The sequence below is a fragment of the Lonchura striata genome, chromosome Z (genome assembly GCF_050655825.1).
Source record: "Lonchura striata isolate lonStrDom1 chromosome Z, ASM5065582v1, whole genome shotgun sequence".
NCBI classification, from domain to species: domain Eukaryota; kingdom Metazoa; phylum Chordata; class Aves; order Passeriformes; family Estrildidae; genus Lonchura; species Lonchura striata.
Genome location: NC_140740.1, coordinates 24,527,309 through 24,545,510, shown reverse-complemented (window position 1 = coordinate 24,545,510; position 18,202 = coordinate 24,527,309). Strand labels below are relative to the sequence as shown.

Here is an 18,202-nt window from a genome sequence, read left to right as displayed (position 1 = left end):
TGGGACAAAGGATGGAGAGGGGGGAGGGAGAATGGGGGGAGAAAAAGAAAAAAATTGCAACTCCCACAATTTATTAATATGAAATTAACAAACAGGAATGAAGATGCACTGTACAGAGGGGTGCACCAAAAAGGCCCAGGGCAAGCATAAACAGAATTTCTATAAGGTAGGATAGAGATGGAGTTTTAGGGTGGGGGACCAATCGGAAAGAGGGAGTAGGAATATGCAGAATATTGCAGCACTTTTAAATCAACGATTTCACAGAGAACCGAGAACTTTCTGGAGGTGATTTACATGTACACACAGGGGATGCTGGGAGTGAACCAATCTCCTCCCCATAACTGCAGTGGGTTTCTCCCTGCCATTTTCCTTAAGTCTTGAAAACTTTATTTCATCCCAATATCTCCTCCTTCTCCTTCTCCTTCTCCTTCTCCTTCTCCTTCTCCTTCTCCTTCTCCTTCTCCTTCTCCTTCTCCTTCTCCTTCTCCTTCTCCTTCTCCTTCTCCTTCTCCTTCTCCTTCTCCTTCTCCTTCTCCTTCTCCTTCTCCTTCTCCTTCTCCTTCTCCTTCTCCTTCTTCTCCCTCTCCTCTTTCTTTCTCCTCCTCTTCCTTCTCTTCTTCTTGACTTTTCTGTTGTAAGATTTCTGAGAGAGACAGGACATGATTTATATTTAGAGTAAGGATTGAGCTACCCCTCAGACTAGGCCTCAGATAAGCAGCCTTGGTGGGGCCTGGAAGCCTTGATGTGCTAAGAAATTAGTGGTGGTGCAGTTAGAAATTATGCTAAGGTAACCACCAAGTAATGAACTCTCTGAGTGTGAATTAGGGTAGAGCTGCAGCGTGAGAACCTGACCACCTTAAGGCAAAGGTAAACAATATTTACTGACCAATGATAGCATGTTCGCAACTTGTAAATTATATTGAAGTGTATATAAACTGCCAGCTTTTAGACAATAAATGGAGAAAGTAGCTTGATCTGCGTTTTGGCCAGTCCAGCTCCCCTCATATTATAACAAGTCCCTAGCTTCTGTCAAAGGCCAGAACAAGAAATGAGACACTGACTTACTCTGCTGCCTGCTGAAAGAATCATGTACTGAGAATTTATTGTTATTGAAAGTACAGTTTAAATTACAGGAGGGTCTCTTGCCTTGGTGAGCTCTTAGCCCTCTGTGATACACCTCACCTCAGTGCAGACTTCAGGCGTTTGTTGTTTTCTTTTTCTTCCTCCAAAACACCAAGAGATCCAAATTCTTGGTAAAAACGGGACTTCTACATTCAATCAAAGCCAGAGAAACTCTGCAGGGCTTCTTCTTCGATACAGATAAAATACCCTGGTGATCTTACCACACCCTCTTCTCAAACTTTTGGCACCAGATCGTACTCTAACACCATAACTTCCTTGTGATCTGAAAGAAGGAACAAACCAAACCTCAAGAGCTGGTCCTACCTTGAAAACCAGTGTTCATCTCACCACAAACTTATTTTCTTGTGCTCTGTAATCCTCACTGTTTATTACAATAAAATGCTGCTTTTTTGATTAGGTTTACATCAGTTCCATATGCTTTTATGAGCTGTTATGCCTTTTTATCTATATATGTTTAATACCACTATCTGCTTATTGCAACATTCCAGGAATCCCTTTTGACTCTTCTCACCATATTCCTGCAGAAGGTGAGGCCACTCTGGGTTTTACACCAATAAAAATCCAGGTTGTTCAGATCCTTGACATCATGGGTAAGCACAATTTCCCTGCTGACACAGAGATTGCAGACAAACCCTTCTATTGTCACTGAAAACAAAGGAAAGGAGGAAGTTCCTGCCCATTGGAAAGTCTCTGTTTGCCCTGAAGGACTCTACCTCTTCCTTTCTCAGCAGCAGCTCAGCAAGCAGACGCCAAGAAGGACGAGAGAGGGAGGGGTGGTTGATTTGTGTGACAATTTAACAACACTTGTAAACAAGAGCTGAGACTGTCAGTAACATCTCTGCAGGGGCAAGTCCTTGCTGAGGATGAAGAGCTGTGTCACTTGTGTTTAGTTTGCATCGAGTTTACGGCACGGTGGGTTTTCACCCTGCAGATGTGGCCCCTGTCACAGCAGTCTGTTCATACTTCAGGAGGGTTTGTACCCTCAGGGACAATGCTACTCTTGCCAGCAGACCACAGCTTGCCCTCATATCAGAAAGTCCAGGCAGAAATTACTTCTTAAAGTAACATTTTCCTTTTGCTCTCAAAACCAAGGTTTCGATGTAATGGTATAATAGAAACAAATATTATTCCCTGTTGTCTATCAGGACAGGAATAAAATCCTACCACATCCAGATAGCAAGGCACTGATTTCACTTCCACTGTGGAAATGACTTGCAGGGGCAAGTAAAGTAAATTCTGTGCTGGAACAGTGAAGTCCTGTCACTCTAAATCAGTGTGATGCCTGAAGGGTTTTATAGCAGGTTTGCACCTATGTCACTGCTAAAGAAGCTTATAAGATCCAACATAGACCTAAGGTTTGCACAGCAGAGTTTAGGCTGACAGCTAAGAGAACATAAATGGTCTTTCCAGGCCAGAAGGCTGATGAGAAATGTTGGTGTTTCTGCTCTCCTTCCTTGTTTAAAGCACAGCAATGTATTTAATGAGATTTTGGAATTGCAGCTAAAAATCATGGCCAGATTAAGTAATGGAAGTGGTTGTTGTGCATTTCTAATTGTGGAGGTCACTATCAGTGTAGCTGCTTCTGGTAAGACAGAAAGCTCTTTGAAGACACTTCTTAAGAGAAATGTCTTTTTCCTTTCCATTCTTAACTGCAAAGTCTCCTCCAGGATGTTCAGCAAACACGTTATCTAGATCGTCTTTTCACAATACCAAAAAACTTCCCCTTTAATCAGCTTGAATTGTACAATTCTCATCTGTACTAAGGAATTCCACTTTGTCTCTGCTGTAAAGAAGTGATTGCTATGCAACAGGGTTGATAAAGGACAGACCCAAATTAACAAGAGGGATATTTGTTAGAGCTACCATTCCTCATCACACACTTTAAACAACACATACCATCAAGCCCAAAGCTAATATGGCTCCTTCTTAAATATTTCTGATGAATTACACATCCTTGTGTGAAGATGGAATTAGGATTTAAAGCCAGTATTTATGCATATACAAACATTGTGCAAGAACATTGCATATTCAAAATGGAAAAAATATCACCAGTACAGGGCAAACACTGCAATAACATGAGTACACTTCTCCCATCAGGTTCACAGGCAGCTTAAACAATTCTGGGCTCGCAAATAATCTCTTCTGGCATCTTTTGGGGCCCTGAACCAGGAAAGTCACACCCAAACACTGTGAGACCATGAAAATATCTCCAGATACAAACCAGTCTCCAGGGGACACAAGTGACTAAGGCAGCCTCCAGTAATGTAGCAGGACCCAGGTTTGCTGTGATCTCCTTGTCATCCTGGGTTTGGAATTTAGACTCACAGAGGGCCTTGAGTTGGAAGGGACCTTAAAGACCCTCTAGATCCAACCCCTCTGCCATGGGCAGGGACACCTTCCACTGAAGCAGGTGACTCAGAGCCCCTCCAAGCTGTGGCAAATACCCAAGGAGCCCTTTTTCTCTGTTTTGCAAGGTCGGATTTCCATGCTCACATACACAGATGGCCCCAGTCTCACACAGAGCATTGGTGGCTGGTCACTTAGCTCCACAACCCAGCAGAGATCCTATTTTGGATGGCTCTCACTGCTCCCATGGCCTCCAGGGACCAGCCACTAACTGCCTCTCCTCCTTCTGCTTTTCCAGGATCAGTGATTTCCTGCTGCTTCTTGCACGTCAGAGACAACTGGAAGAGATAAGGGGCTGAGGATGCAGCTTCTGGCAGAGAGTGGATAACACTCCGCTGAGTATTTTATTCTCCTGCCACTAAGCTGTCAGGCTGCTTCCACAAATTCCTCCTGCTTGGAAAGGGGCTGGTGTGAGCAGCAGGAATTGTTGCTGGCTGGAACATTTCGAAGAGCTGAACAAAAGAAGCTTTTTGTGGAAGGCCAGCAGCTGTCCTTTGTCAGCAGCACAAGGTGTGAGGTCCCCTTGAAGGCCATCCCTGCACAAGGACAGCCTGGCCTTCTCCAGTACCCAGAACACCTTTCAGGCTTTCGGGCTGGCCTCATCCCTCCCTCTGGAGAAGCAGGTTGCTGTTGGAACTTCATATCCACCGTTTCTGGCTGGATTGCCGTGTTTTACCACAGACAGCCCTGGAGACAACAGTACAGACGGGCTCCAGCTGCAATAAAAGGGGACTCGGTTCCAACTTTTCCCTGGGACCAGCAGGCAGCAAACACACCTGGGCCTCGTTCAGGTCTGTGTGGGCTGGTAGTCAGCTTCTGCTGGGAATTTAAAGCTTTTACCCTACTTTCCACTGCAAATAATGGAGCAAACCCAGCTGCACCAAACCCCAAATTTCACACTTACAATTAGAATTTTCATTTTCCTCTATTCAAGTTTTGAAGAAAACAAACATTACTTGAGTGAGCTGGAGGCAGTGTCCTCCAAGATCATGCTTGAGTATCACAATATTCCAGGGGAAGATTGGCAAAGCCAGAGTTTACTGATGCTCAGGAAGCTTTGCAAAACCTTCCACCTGCAGGGCTCTTGCACCCTCCTGAGCTCCTGGAGCCCTCACTCACCTCAGGCACAGTTTGCACAGGAAGGGGATGGTTCCGTTTGTGAGATGTGGGGACAGGAGGAGGGAAGACTTTGCAAACACTGTCACGAGGGCAGGGCTGTTTTCATGTATGGTGCCAAGTGGCAGTACAGAACCTTTGATTTCATGTCAGGTGCTGAAGGGCAAACATTCTCAGTGAAAAGGAGAGAGTATCTCCACTCACAGAGCGAGGTAAGTAAAGGGGAAAGTGAAATCTGTATTTCATGGGAGGTGCTCAGTTTTTAACAAAGTATTTTTGCAGATGTGCCTAGGCAGCGGTGATTGAGAGAGCTTTTTATCAGACTCACAGAGTATCCCCACGTCTGCTTTGCCACATTTGCTCTCTTTTTTCATTGTGAATGATTTCTGTTGCCAGGGTGGCTCCTGCTTGGAGTTCTACTCTCAGTGGAGTCCTGGAGTTTCCTCAGCAGGCCTTTGCAGCGAGTTCTGAGCCAACATGTGGCTCTGCTGCCATCCCAAATCTGCGCTTCCCTTGCCCAGCCTGAGTGCAAGTCCTGGGCATGGCCAGAGATTTTCATGGCCAAAATCCTCCAGCATTTCCATCTGCTCATGGCTTTGGGCAGCACAAATCACAGAACACCCAGTGCAGCTGATAAATGGCATTTCCTGCAGATTGCTACAGCTGCACTGCTGATTGACAAATGCACGAGAATCAATTTCAGTTGGAAAACGTCATTTATAACAAATTGCTACATCTGCACTGACAATACAGAAATATACAAATCTCAATTAACGTTAAAACCAAGAATTTATTAGATTATTACAACCAGTCTAGGTAAAAGTATACAAATACCAACTTCAGATAACAAAAATTTCATTTATTGCCAACTTCTACAACAACTTACTATACACAAAAATCAATTAAGTGTTTCACTAACAACTTAATTTATTACTTATTACTACAAATATACAGCCCATACAGAAATACAAAAATATCCATTCCTTCTCTAAATAGCCCTACACTAAGAATTCAATCAATAGAGTTATACAATACTCTCCATACATATTTAAATATACAATACCCGCCATACATATTTAAATATAATTAAATATATACATATATTCACACATATATATAACCTATAACTGCATCAATACAAATTGACACCTATACAGCTCTAAACCTAGAGAACTAAAATCAGATACAAAATACATATATACTTAGATACATATATAAACATATATGTAAATACAAACATATATGTGCATATATACCTAGCATACATCCATAAATGTAAGGACATATAAAAATATTCCTATACAAATAGCAACCCATACATGTACATATTTAATAATAATTCCTGTGTATGTGCAAGTCTGTATAGCTCTAAACTGAACTCCCCAGCTGCCCCATCTCCAAAGCTTCTCCCTCAGTCTCTTCCTCCTGTGCAGAGCAGCTCTGCTGGACAGGGACGGCAGAAGGCACAGCTGGCAAGCAAAGGGAACACTGAGTCAGTACAGGGACCTTTCCCTTGGCAGCAGCTGCACTTCCATCGGGGAGGAGGAGATCTCAGAGCCTCCCCAGGAGGGCCAGAAGGAAAAAGCAGCCGAGCGGGCCAGGCCGTGGTGAGCACAGCCGCGGCGGGCCTGTCCCGCAGCCCCGGCAGCCCGGCACAGCCGGCACAGCTCCCGGGCCCTGCCGGCACAGCTGCCTTGCCCCAGGACAGCCCCTGTGCCGGCCGGGGCAGCTGCGCTGAGCAGCCCCAGAGCGGGCAGGGCCCGCTCCTGCCCCGCCGGGCAGTGCCCGCGGCCTCAGCCCCGCCGCCCTCAGCCCCACCCTGCCTCCCCGGGCTGTGGCCTCACCCGGGCTCTCTCCAGGCTGGCAGCAGCAGCTCCCCGGTCCTGCTCCTGCTGCTGGCCGGCAGCTTCTCCCTGCTGGCTCCCGTCCGCCTCCGGCTGTCCTCGAGCTCTTCAGTGCGGCTGTGGCAAAAGCGGAGGCTCTGGAATTGCTTCCAAGGCCCGGCAGAGCTGCAGTCCCGGAGCCCTCTGTGCTCCCTGCCGGCCCCTCCATCCCCTCAGCCCCGCCATGCTCCGGGCAAAGCCCCAGCCCCCTTCAGTTTCTTCAGCCCTCACAGTCCTCTCGCCCCCTCAGGCCCTTCTGACCCTTCCCGTCCCCCTCGACCCGCCACGCCCTCGGCCTGTGCCACTTCCCTGTCCCCTCAGTGCCACCATGGCCCCCGGCTGCCCCACACCCTCAGCCCCAGCAGCACCTCAGGGTCACCGTCCCTTCAGCGCCACCGGCCCTCGGCCCCTCGCTCTCACCGTCCTTCAGCAGCTCCTCAGGGGACAGTGCCTGGGGCCAGCGGCAGCTCCCAGCGCTCCAGGGACACCCGGGCTGGAACTGCTGCTCCGCCCGGCCCGGCCCCAGCTCGGACCAGCACAGGGAGAGGGGACACAGGGGGCACAGGGGAAAAGCAAGAGGTTAGGGAGGAAGCAGAGCAGGGGAGGAAGTTACAAAGAGGCCTATACCTATACAGATACCAATCTATGTAACTAAATTCCCATATATCAAAATAAAGATGCCTTTCTATAAATGTAATTATATTGCATCTATAAATGCGACTATACACATGTATAAATGCAACTATGGACATCTATAACTATAACTGCACATCAAAAAATATAAATATATACACCTAAAATTAAAAATAAATTAACTATACAGACCTCTAACCATCTACCTGGATAAATATAACTATATAAACCTATACATACAACTACATAACTATACACATCTATTAATATTACGAGAGACAGAGGAATTCTACCTGCCCGATGGTCACAGGCTCTCCCTCTGTCTCTTCCAGCCACACAGGGCAAACCTCCTGGGGAAGTCAATCACACTGGATCTGGGAAGCAAAGGAAACACGGAGTCAATATTGGCCTTTGCCCAAGTATCCCCTGAGCACCAATTGTCCGTCCATGAGGGACTTTAAAAGATGGCCTGAAAGGCAGACTCTCACTTGGCAATTTGAAGCCTGCTCTTTAAAAAACAGGGATCCTTTCAAGTGTTCAAAACTGCACAGCATAAAGTATTTAAGTATCCTGATGAAGTTTCAGCACTCACAGTGCAAATGGCACCCACGAGAGCTTGAAACAGAGACAGTGCCAGTGACAGAGACACCACAGCCCTCACTGAAATGGCTGAAGGCTGCTGGGGGCTGAGTTATGAACCAAACTGGGACACCCAGCTTGGTGACACAACTCCCACAAGGTCAGGTTTATTCCCTGCTCCCCTGCCACAGCAGAGGACTCTGTCAGAGCCTCTGCAGAAGCGTGGAGGGCAGGGCTCAGGCACGTGCCTGTACAGGATTTGAACTAAAGGCACTGGGAAGCACCAACCCTGCAGACAAGAACTCAACTTTTCTCATCTCACCTTCCTGCCAGAGGCAGGCTCAGAGCAGCCGTCTCACACCTCTCTAAACCAATGGGGGCTCTGTCCTTACCAGGCTCCTCGGGCTCTGGAGAACTGTTCCCGCAGCTCTCGGTGCCAGATGGAGTTTCTTCTGCTGCAGCTCTCTGCACAGGCTCCCCTCCTGAAGACTCAGGAGCAACATTAATACTCGCCTTGAAAGAACAGTAGAAAAAAAGAAAATTAGAGATCATTCAGTATTTTGTTGGAATCACATCAAGGTACAATTACTCCACTTCTCCATGTAACAATGTTCAAAATCTCTCAGCCCAGCGTCTTCCATTCCTCTCCAATGGGATTACCTGAGAAGAGGGAGGCCTTTCAGACACGGACCTCCTGATCTCCCGAATCATTTGCTCTATGGCAAAGCCCAGATCCACTGGTGGCAATTGTTCTTCCCCAGGTGCCTTCTGTGCTGAGCTGGAGGCTGTTGATGCTGCAGCACTGCCAGGTGGAGCACTGGGGGCTGAAGTGCCCGAGGCAGCTGCAAGAATCCAAACACATTGGTCAGGCTTCTCGATAGGCTTGACGATTTTGGGGCAAGAATGACAGAGCCTTGTGGAAAAATAGTTCAGTCACTTTTCATGACCTTTTGGGAAAGCAAAGAGCTACAGCTCTTTTCCTACCTCGTGGGACGGAGGCTGGGGGCTGCTGCTCCCTGTGGAGAGGCTGGAAGCTGCCCGGCTGCATCCTGAGCAGCTCCCGGTCGACCGGAGGCAGCTGCTCTCCGTACAGGTCCTGGAAGCGGCTGCGGGGCCGCGCCTCCCCGAGCGGCAGCAGCGGCTCCCCGCAGAAACCGAGCAAGTCGCAGGGCGCGATCCGGAGCACCTCCTGCTCGGCGGGCGGCGGCCGCTGCCCATAGAGCTCCTGGAAGCGGCTCGGCCCCTCCCGCCGGGCCGGCACCGACCGGTCCCGGTGCAGCAGGTGGAAGCCGCAGGGCGGGCGCCGGGCGAGCAGCGGCCGCTCCCCGGGCGGCTGCTGGAAGCGGCCGGGCCGGGGGCTGCGCAGCTCCCGCCCGTCCGGCAGCGTCCGCTCCCGGTGCAGCAGGAGGAAGCCGCTGGGCGGGCGCCCGGGCGGCAGCGGCGGCCGCTCCGTGGGCAGCGGCTGGAAGCGAGCGCGCCCGCCCCGCCCGTCCGGCAGCGGCCGCGCCCCGGGGAGCTGCTGGGAGCCGCAGGGCGGGCGCCGGCGGCCCTCCCGCCCCGCCGCCGGCCGCTGCCTGGTGGCCGCGCTCCGGCGCCGGATGCGGAGCAGGAGGTCGGGGCGGTCGCGGCGGAAGCAGGGGTTGCTGTAGTGGAGCCAGGCGCCGGCATCGCCCGGCGCGGCTGAGCCAGCCCGGCCCGGCACGCTGCGGAAGCCGTAGCGGTGGAGCTGGCGCACGAAGCTGCGGAACCGCGTGGCTCTGAAGGTGCCCGGGGCCGGCCCCTGGGCGTCGCCCGGGCTGAGCAGCTCCCGCTCGAAGAGGGAGCGGTCGATGAGCAGCCCCTGGGCCCGGCTGTCCCAGCGCACGGAGCGGACGCGGGGGCTGTTCGCCAGGCGCCACAGCTTGGCGGGGAAGGTGCTGGCGCAGAGCCCGGCGGGCAGCGGCAGCTCCGCCATGGCACCGATCGCCGAGTGCCGCCGCAACGGCCGCAGCGCAACGGCCGCGGCTGCGCCGGCGGCGCGCGGCCTGAGGGGGGCGCTGCGCTCGGGCCCCCGGCGCGGGCCGGGCTCGGCGGGGACGAGCGCGGCAGAGCCGGGGCCGCGGGCACAGCGCGGGCGGGGCGGCTCCGGGGCTGGCCGGGCTCGGCTCGGCACGGCACGGCACGGCTGGGCAGGGCAGGGGAAGCCCCTGGCGAGGGCGCTGGGAGCGGCGGCGGGCTCTGTCCCCACGCTGCATCCCGCGCCTGGGTCACCATCGGCTACAAAGAGAGAGGACATTGCTCTGTCTTGGCTGGGGAAAGGATGAAAAGGGGGGATTGGAAAACATTCCTTTGGCCTCCTTTTCAGCAGACTAGCTGGTTTTGTCTCACCGTGTCTGCCTGTCTTTGGCAGAATTGGCATATCACTGGTGGAGTCAGCAACAGCAGCAAGAAGGGCCAGAAATTTTGTCTGCATTGTCTTCAAAGCTGTAGTGCTGCCCCATGGATGGATGTTGCTTTATGCAAGGGATTTTTGGCCTAGAGTTGTAGCAAACTCGTGCTTATGTCTTCCCAAACCACATTGCAGTTTTCTTTCCTCAGGAATCACCTCTTCTTTTTCTTCCCCCCATCGGGGGAGAGTTCCAATGCAAATGCCTCCTGCAGCCAACTCTTGTCGCTGTAGACTGACAAAGGAGGTCTTGCAATGGAGAGAGACTCCCTAGAGCTGCTTGTGGAGAGCTGGAGGGGGAAGCTTTGTCCTTTAGTCAAGTCTTGTTGGGGAGCTGCTTGTGCTCTGGGGGACGCACACCAATGATGCCTATCCAAGCCTTGCAGGTTCATTCCCGAGCTTCCTGACACACCACAGAGACTTTGTGGTTGTCGTGTTGGGGCACAAATTTTAGTCTGTGTACTTTTTGAAATGCTTAATTTTAGGGTTTTTTTAATTTTCTGCAGAAATGTTGTCATAATTTGTTGCTTCCAGAGAATCTTTTCCTACTTTTTGGGGAACTTCCCTTTGCTGTCGTCCCAGATCAGGCCAATTCCTAGGGTTCCTTCCCAAACTGAGGAACAGCCCATGGCCTCCACTCTCCAGCTGGAACAGAAGGAAGCACAGAGAGTTTGCTGTTGTGGGAGAGGAGCTTCTCCTTCCTGCCTGCTTTCCCTTTGGGACAGGTTGGTGTGTGTTCATTTGATAAAGGGGGGTTTAAACTCTGAAGGAGTTGTGTTTCAAACTGCTCCATCCTCAAGCACTTCTGTGGCTGTCCTTGGACAAAGACTTCTTGGTGGGAGCTCCCAGTGGCAGGTTAAAGAAGGAGGTTGACGTTTCAGGGTTGTGACTGCTGAAAGTAGTTGGTTTCTGGAGGTGTCCAGAGGTGGGAGTGGCTCCTTTTCTCACCTGCCTGCAGAAAAGAAAGTTGCACAGTGGGAATTTCATTTGTTGAGGTGGCCATCAGGGGCCATGCAGGTATTTTCCAAGAGATAGGCTGGCAGGGAGGCCAGTCTTGTGCTAAACTGGCTGTGTGTTTGTTTTGATGGTGGGGAGGATCAGAGATGCAGACACAGACACCAGCTGAAGGAATAGTGTCATTTACTGTAATGCAAAAGTGCAAAAAGGAATAAAAGGATAAGCTAAGCAATGCACCTCAGCATTATTACAAAGGGTTGCCTCTAGTGATTAAGAAAGATACATCACCAGATACCCCAATCCTTTCCCCTTCATCCAGAGCTGCACATCAGCTGGGGGAAGCTGTTCCAGCCAAGCCCTGGAAAGCCACGGCTGGGAACTGGGAAATCCCACAGTGCCTCCACCTTTGCTGGCCAAGAGGCTTCCGACTGCACTGTGAGAGTAGCCCAGCTTTGAAAGTGCTGGACAAGCAGTGTGACAGAGCTCCTGCTGAGGGGACATCTGGTTTCATTCACTTTTAGTTTTCTCCCCAAGCCTGTCCAGGGCTCAAGGAGGAACCAAGGCCAGATTGGCCTTATTTGGTTTCCTAATGCCAGAAGGTGAAGCCGTGTTTCACCAATGAATGGATGCATCGATCCTTTCCATAGCAACACTTGCTTAAGGAGCAGATACATAGAACGCTTGGCTGGAAAGATCAGATGATCAGCTTTGGCTTAGGTCCTGTTGTTGAGGCTTCAGTCAGGGCCTATTGTTCAGCCCTCAGTCCTTCAGTATTTTGTGGTGCAATCAGTGCTGTGCAGAGCTGGAAACAAACAAGTCTGTCTTTGGGACATTTGAGACAGGGAAGAGGATTAGCCCTGCAAGGCCGGGCTAGGGCCAAGAGCAGAAGGCCAGCACCCTGCACTTGCCCACAGGGAGCTGTCCAGAGCAAGAAGCCACTCCTGCCCAGGGGCTGAGGTGCCCGAAGCTGCCTCCCCGCTGTGCAGCTCTGCAGAGCCCACGGAGCGCAGGGCCCTGGGCAGCCAGGGCAGCCCGGCTGCCTTGGGGCACAAGGAGTGTCCCAGAGAGAAGCTGCTGCCCTTTGCTTTGGAAATGTTGCTCAGAGTCTTGTCATTAATCCACAGGGTCTGACATGTTTTCCTTTCCTCTCACAAATTCAACACAGCTTTTTGAGAAAATTGACTGATGTAGCTTCTGCTGGTGATGGTGCTTTTGTCTGCAGGTGAGAGCTGGTGATTTGAACCAAGGACAGAGTCCACTGTTAACACCCCAGTATTGCCAAGTCAAGAAAATCATTCCCAATTGGGCTATTGCTGCTGAGCAATTTTCCTTGGTTTTGGATATCTACGACCTTAAGAAACCCAACAGAGGATACCAGCAGTAGCATGATGCCAAGTTTTTCCACCTCTTTTCTGTGTCTTTGGTGCTTTTAGGAGTTCCTCAGTGCCCAGCAGGAATGAAAGGACCTGTGATAATGTGATTTGAGAGCTCTGATTTGTGCCCTCCATGAGGATTCCAGCAGTAGCATGATGCCAAGTTTTTCCACTTCTTTTCTGTATCTTTGGTGCTTTTAGGAGTTCCTCAGTGCCCAGCGGGAATGAAAGGACCTGTGATAATGTGATTTGAGAGCTCTGAGTTGTGCCCTGCCACATGAGTGTTCATGGCAATCTGGACACCCCACTTGTGGGTCTGTCGAGTTAAATTCATCCCAATTCTGTGCAAACAGCAGCCCCGAGATGCTGAGAAGAGCAAGGACAGTGGGTGGGTGTGCATGCACAGATACAGGGCTGACTGCTGTGTGGGCAGAAGGCTTTGGACAGCAGAACATCTTCACTCTTCCAAGCTGGAGCAATATATCAAATCTATATGAAATGAAAATATTTATCAAAATATATTAAAATATATTTATAATGTTATGTGATATGTGATACATATATAATATAATATTATGTGATACACAATATTTGTATATATTATGTATCACACAATACATATGAATTTACATATGAATTTATCATATATGTCATAGATGTAATTTCTCATCTATATACTACATATTTTATATTTTAATATAGATACTATAATAAATAGAATATATAAAATATCCTCTTGATCTTTTTCTAAGCTGCTGCCTGTGGGTCATATCGACCATCTCCTAGTGTTACTGCATTTGTGTATTCTGGTACTACTTATTATAGTATTCATTTCCCTGGGAGTTCCTTCGCTTCCATCATTTCAGTGCTTGTCAGAACTCGTTGCTTCCCAGTTCTCCAGCCTCCTGGATTTTGGGGCTGTTGCTCGTTTTCCACACGGGCCCCGGGCCCCCAGGCGCCGGCTGGCAGCCGCCCGTGGGTGGCCGGTGGCGAGCAGCGCACGCCGCTGCCCCTGGGTCTCTGCCGAGATTTCCAGGTAGCAGTGAGTTCGCTGTGACGCGGGCAGTGCTGCTCTGAGAGCGCTACTAGGACCCGAGACAAAGAGACAAAGAGAGGACACCTGTATGCAGTTCGCAGAAAGTTGTATTGCTTGAACCCCGAAGGGACAAGTGACACCGGGCAGGTTTGTGGTTACAGTTTTCATAGGGGGTGTAGGTAAAAAGGTGAAGCCAATAGGGACAGTCTCCAGCCTGAATACATTACGGGTCAAATCCAATGGGAATAACTCAAGGAGGGGTGAAGGCTCCAGGGATTACAGAAAGAAAACTTTCTAACTTCAGACTCACAAAGCCTTTCACCCTTTTCGCAGCTGCGCGCTACCGCATAGAGCATTCAGCACTTGAGTCCGTGGCCCTTCCTTCATCCCCAGCCTGCAGCAGTCACAGTCACTGTCGCCTCCCCCTTGCTGCAGCTCATTTGCCAAAGTGCTGCCAAAGGCAGCAGAGCTGGCTCAGGATCCCTGTTGGCTCCTGGTCTCCAGGACGAGCTTCAGAGGGACACTTGGCACGCTGCCTAAAGAGCTGTCCCTGGGATGGGTGTGGATTTGTCCTTCCCGGGTGGCTCCTGCTTGGAGTTCTACTCTCAGTGGATTCCCAAAGTTTTCTCAGCAGGCCTTTGCAGCGAGTTCTGAGCCAGCACGTGGCTCTGTTGCCATCCCAAATCTGTACTTCCCTTGCCCAGCCTGAGTGCAAGTGAGGCATGTGCTGGACATGGCTGGAGATTTTCATGGACAAAATCCTCCAGCATTTGCATCTGCTCCTGGCTTTGGGTAGCACAAACCTATACTTCTTTCAGCTGAACCATTGCATTTATTGCAGATAGTTACACCCACACTAGTAATGTACAAATACGCAAAAACCCCTTAAGTTTAAAAATGAAATTTGTTTTAAATTGCTACACTTGTGCCGCCGATGTATAAACATGCAAATATAAATTTAAGTTAAAAATCTAATCTATTGTGAGAATCATGCTTTGTAAATATACACAAATATCAGCTTCAGTTAAAAAATGAATTTATTGCAACTCCCTACAACTCAATATACACAAATATGAATTGAAGTTGGACAATTTCATTTTTTACATATTACTACAAGTATATGGCCCATGTACGAATACAGAAATATCAATGTCCCTCTCAAAAGACTCTCAGATGCAGAACTAAATTAACAGAGTTTTAGAACTATGCAACTCCATATATTTTTCAATAGAAGTAAATACATAAGAATATACAGATGTAAATATGTACTATGGATTTCATTACATGTATGACATATATAATACACACATAAGAAACCTATCTATAAATATACAAATATCAATGGGCCAATAAAACAATCCATACAACCCCAGCAATAGAACTACACAGCTACACAATTGTACAAGTATGTAAATATAACTACAGATGTAAACAGATCAAAATACATACATCAATATAACAATATACATACATAGACACCCATACAAATATCAGTCTACGTATGTCAATATCCCTATACTTGTAACTATCAAAGTGTAACTCTACAAATCCATAAAGAGAACTAGATCAGGAGGGACTGCAGCTGCTGATGCTCCCAGGCTCTCCTGTCTCTTCCTCCCGTGCAGAGCAGCTCTCCTGGACAGGGACGGCAGAAGGCACAGCTGGCAAGAAAAGGGAACCATGAGTCAGTACGGGGACCTTTCCCTTGGCAGCAGCTGCACTTCCATCAGGGAAGAGAAGATCTCAGAGCCTCCACAGGAGGGTGAGAAGGAAAAAGCAGCTGAGCAGGCCAAGCTGTGGTGAGCTGTTCACTCCTTTCAGGCATCCCAGTTACTCTGAGGGTACTCCAACATGTCACGTTATTGAACCACCTCTGCACTACCAAGACTGTGGCCCCCAAATCAATCAGTATTTATATCTCCAGCTGCTTGCACCAATGGCAGGGAGCATTCTCTAACGGTGCTGGGGCACAAAGTTACCTTCCACAGGTCATCTGACAGAGCCTGTTTCTTCCTCTGTTTCTGGTCTTTCTCCTTATCTTTCACTTGGAATTTTTACAGGATTTATTTTTATTTTGTCTTGATCAGTGCTAAAATGCATGTTTCTCTTCCCAGTTTCAGTTTGTTTAGTGATCCTGTCAAGCGCTTTCTCAGAAGATTTTGTAATGGAATTGAGTGCTAATTTCAGCAATTTTGGTGATTTTCTGTGTGATTTACCCAAATCTCCTGTTAGTTAGGGCACCACTTAGGAAGGTACAAAGAGAAAAAGGTTGTCTCTGTAAGTCTGTTCAGTAGTGATTCCACTATTCATGAATAAAAGAGAGTGATTAGCTGAATTTTAGATGTACTCCTAACCTGAAAGTGCAACAGGCAACTTGGGGAGAAATTAAAGCTAGCCTCTTCTCCTACCAGCCTGTATTCAAATGTAAAGTCAATAGAGCAGGGTGAGAATGTTAGTGCTGGGCTCCTAAAGTGCCTTATTAAGGTGTTCTTAGCATAATGGAGATAAAATCTGGGTTTCCATTCCTAATCTCCAGACACTCATTGTCAGTTTCATTGACTCTGAAAACAGCAGAGATGTGCACATCATGCCTTATCAATGTATCTGGGAATGTTTTAGGTTCAGGTTCTCTGAGGCTTTAGATTTTTAGTTCTCTAGACAATACTTCCAGGAGTCTAAAGAACTTTCAGAAATTAAACTTTTCTCCTTTTTTCCTCATTCTTTGCACTTGTGCACCAGAGATCTTCAGTGAATGTATTCCACTCTAATACAACTCCAAGCTGAATCTCTCAGATGTATTTACAGTGGTTGCCCATGTGTCTCTTCTGCCCAGTGCAATTTAAAAATCTTCATTCCTCATTATTTCTGCTGTTCTTTTTCTGTTTTAGCTTATAAATACATGCCCATGCATCGGAAATGTTGGTTTTTTTTCATACATCACTTCCTGTCAAGTAGTTTATTTTTATCCTGTCCTGATGTTTCCCTAGTTTCATATGTTTTATTCTAACTGCACTCGTGTACTTTTGAATGTGAAGTTTTATAATGCAATGCTCTCATTCACCTGCTTTCATGAAATCCTTCATTAACGTTAGCAAAGGTACCTGTCTGGTTCCCTTCTGCTTTGTAGAAGATTTGGGAAACTCAAGTCATGCTGAAGATACCTTGATGAACAGATTAGTGGGATTATGGGCCATACTGGCCTGCGACAGCAAGGTCCTGTACATGAAGGCAGAAGTGCAGAAGGTCCTGTCAGTCCTGTTTCTGTGTATTTCTGGAAACCAGGGAATCTCTCTTGGTCCTGTGAGGCACTGAGTTTGCAAAGCAATGGTTCTGTTGCTGTTGTTGCTTTCCCTTTGGGCTGTATCAGTATTTGAAGGCAGTCAAGCCTCTCTCCAGATGGGCAACTCTGATCATTGCAGTGAAGCAATGGAGGAGTTCAGGAGGTGGTGATGACCATTTCAGGATGGCTCGCTCCAGTTCAAGCCATGAGTGGGACTCAGAATAAAAACTCTTTCAAACCTCAACTCCATTGGAAGGTTCCCTTCCTTGTCACCCTGTGAATAAGCTCAACATTAACTTTTGGAATTATCCATTGTTTTTACAAGATGGAAAGTCCCATTTGTGGTGGTTTTGGCACGGTTAGGAATTGGGGAAGGGTCTCCTTCTGATGCCAAAATTATTTTTGCTTTTATATTTTCTTCATAGATATTCATGGCTCTGTAGACTATTGTTGTATAGCTATCTAGTTCCTAGGTAACTTCAGTACTTTTCCTCCCCTGATAGGCAGAAAGACAAAACACCTTCCATTGGCTCCTATCCTATCTTGCCTCCTTGGGGAACCAAAGTTCAAACAGGTTTTCAAGACATTGAGAACTGCACTTCACTACACTTTCCCATAAACTACCTGTAGCCAGAACAGCTAGTACAGCTAGTCACAAAGAAAGAGGGGCCCCAGAAGAGGTGGAAACAAAGTGGGGGAATTTCCCCTTTACTTGGCTTCTAATTGGGAATTCTTGTCAAGTATGCTAACTTCCCAAACTTGTAAAACCACATTGACTGGCCCTATGGGGGGTGGGCATTTTTCTGTATCTGTTCCTGGAGGCTTCCAGTTAAAGACCAGATTTGATCTTACCTGCTATACGTAAATTGCCTGGAAAGTGTGTTGTTTCATTTCTCAGTCTTTAAGGCATCACTCCCTCCACACTGCAGTGCCTTTGGAATACAGCCACTGGCTGTTGTTTGCACAGCTGTGGTACTTCTACCTGAGGCAGAAAGTGCAATTGCATTTCCAGCCAAAATCCATGAGGAATGCGGCAGCCAGAGCATCCTGTGCAGATACAGACCTGCAGCTGTGACTCAAGGGGGTTTTGGCTGCTGCCCAGCCCAGTGGGCGCAGTGTCTCCTGTGTGACTGCCCCCTTCCCTGCTGCCCATGGATAGTCATGCAGGGCTCTGCAAGGGGTATGGAACAGGGAGGGAATGTGTGCCGGAACGAGTGAGTGGAAAATGTTGGGAAAATGTTTGAAAGTAAGCAATTGAGAATTCCTTATGCTTTAACAGACAGCTCTGGGTCCTGTATTTCCTCATACAAATGATTGATGTGTGCAAGTGGGTATCTTAGTCTTGAGATTTAGAGTGGGCCTGCTGAGAAG

General features: G+C 48.5%; 1 protein-coding gene and 1 long non-coding RNA gene across 3 annotated transcripts; both read right to left on the bottom strand.

The window, feature by feature from the left end:
* Positions 1 to 5,362: 5,362 nt before the first annotated feature.
* Positions 5,363 to 6,560, bottom strand: LOC146763728 (uncharacterized). Its single transcript, XR_014951432.1, has 2 exons — positions 6,510 to 6,560; positions 5,363 to 6,134 (listed from the first exon to the last, which is right to left on the bottom strand). It is a non-coding gene; the product is annotated as an uncharacterized LOC146763728 (long non-coding RNA).
* Positions 6,561 to 7,094: 534 nt separating this feature from the next.
* On the bottom strand, positions 7,095 to 9,714 carry LOC146763727 (uncharacterized). Of its 2 annotated transcripts, XM_085567570.1 has the most exons (4): positions 8,745 to 9,714; positions 8,421 to 8,602; positions 8,153 to 8,273; positions 7,095 to 7,555 (listed from the first exon to the last, which is right to left on the bottom strand). In XM_085567570.1, the coding sequence occupies exons 1-4, from the start codon at positions 9,712 to 9,714 to the stop codon at positions 7,545 to 7,547; spliced, it is 1,284 nt and encodes a 427-aa protein (XP_085423696.1). In that variant the 3' UTR covers positions 7,095 to 7,544. The 2 variants fall into 2 exon arrangements, with proteins under 2 accessions (XP_085423696.1, XP_085423695.1); XM_085567569.1 differs by having other exon boundaries at positions 7,095 to 8,273.
* Positions 9,715 to 18,202: the final 8,488 nt, after the last annotated feature.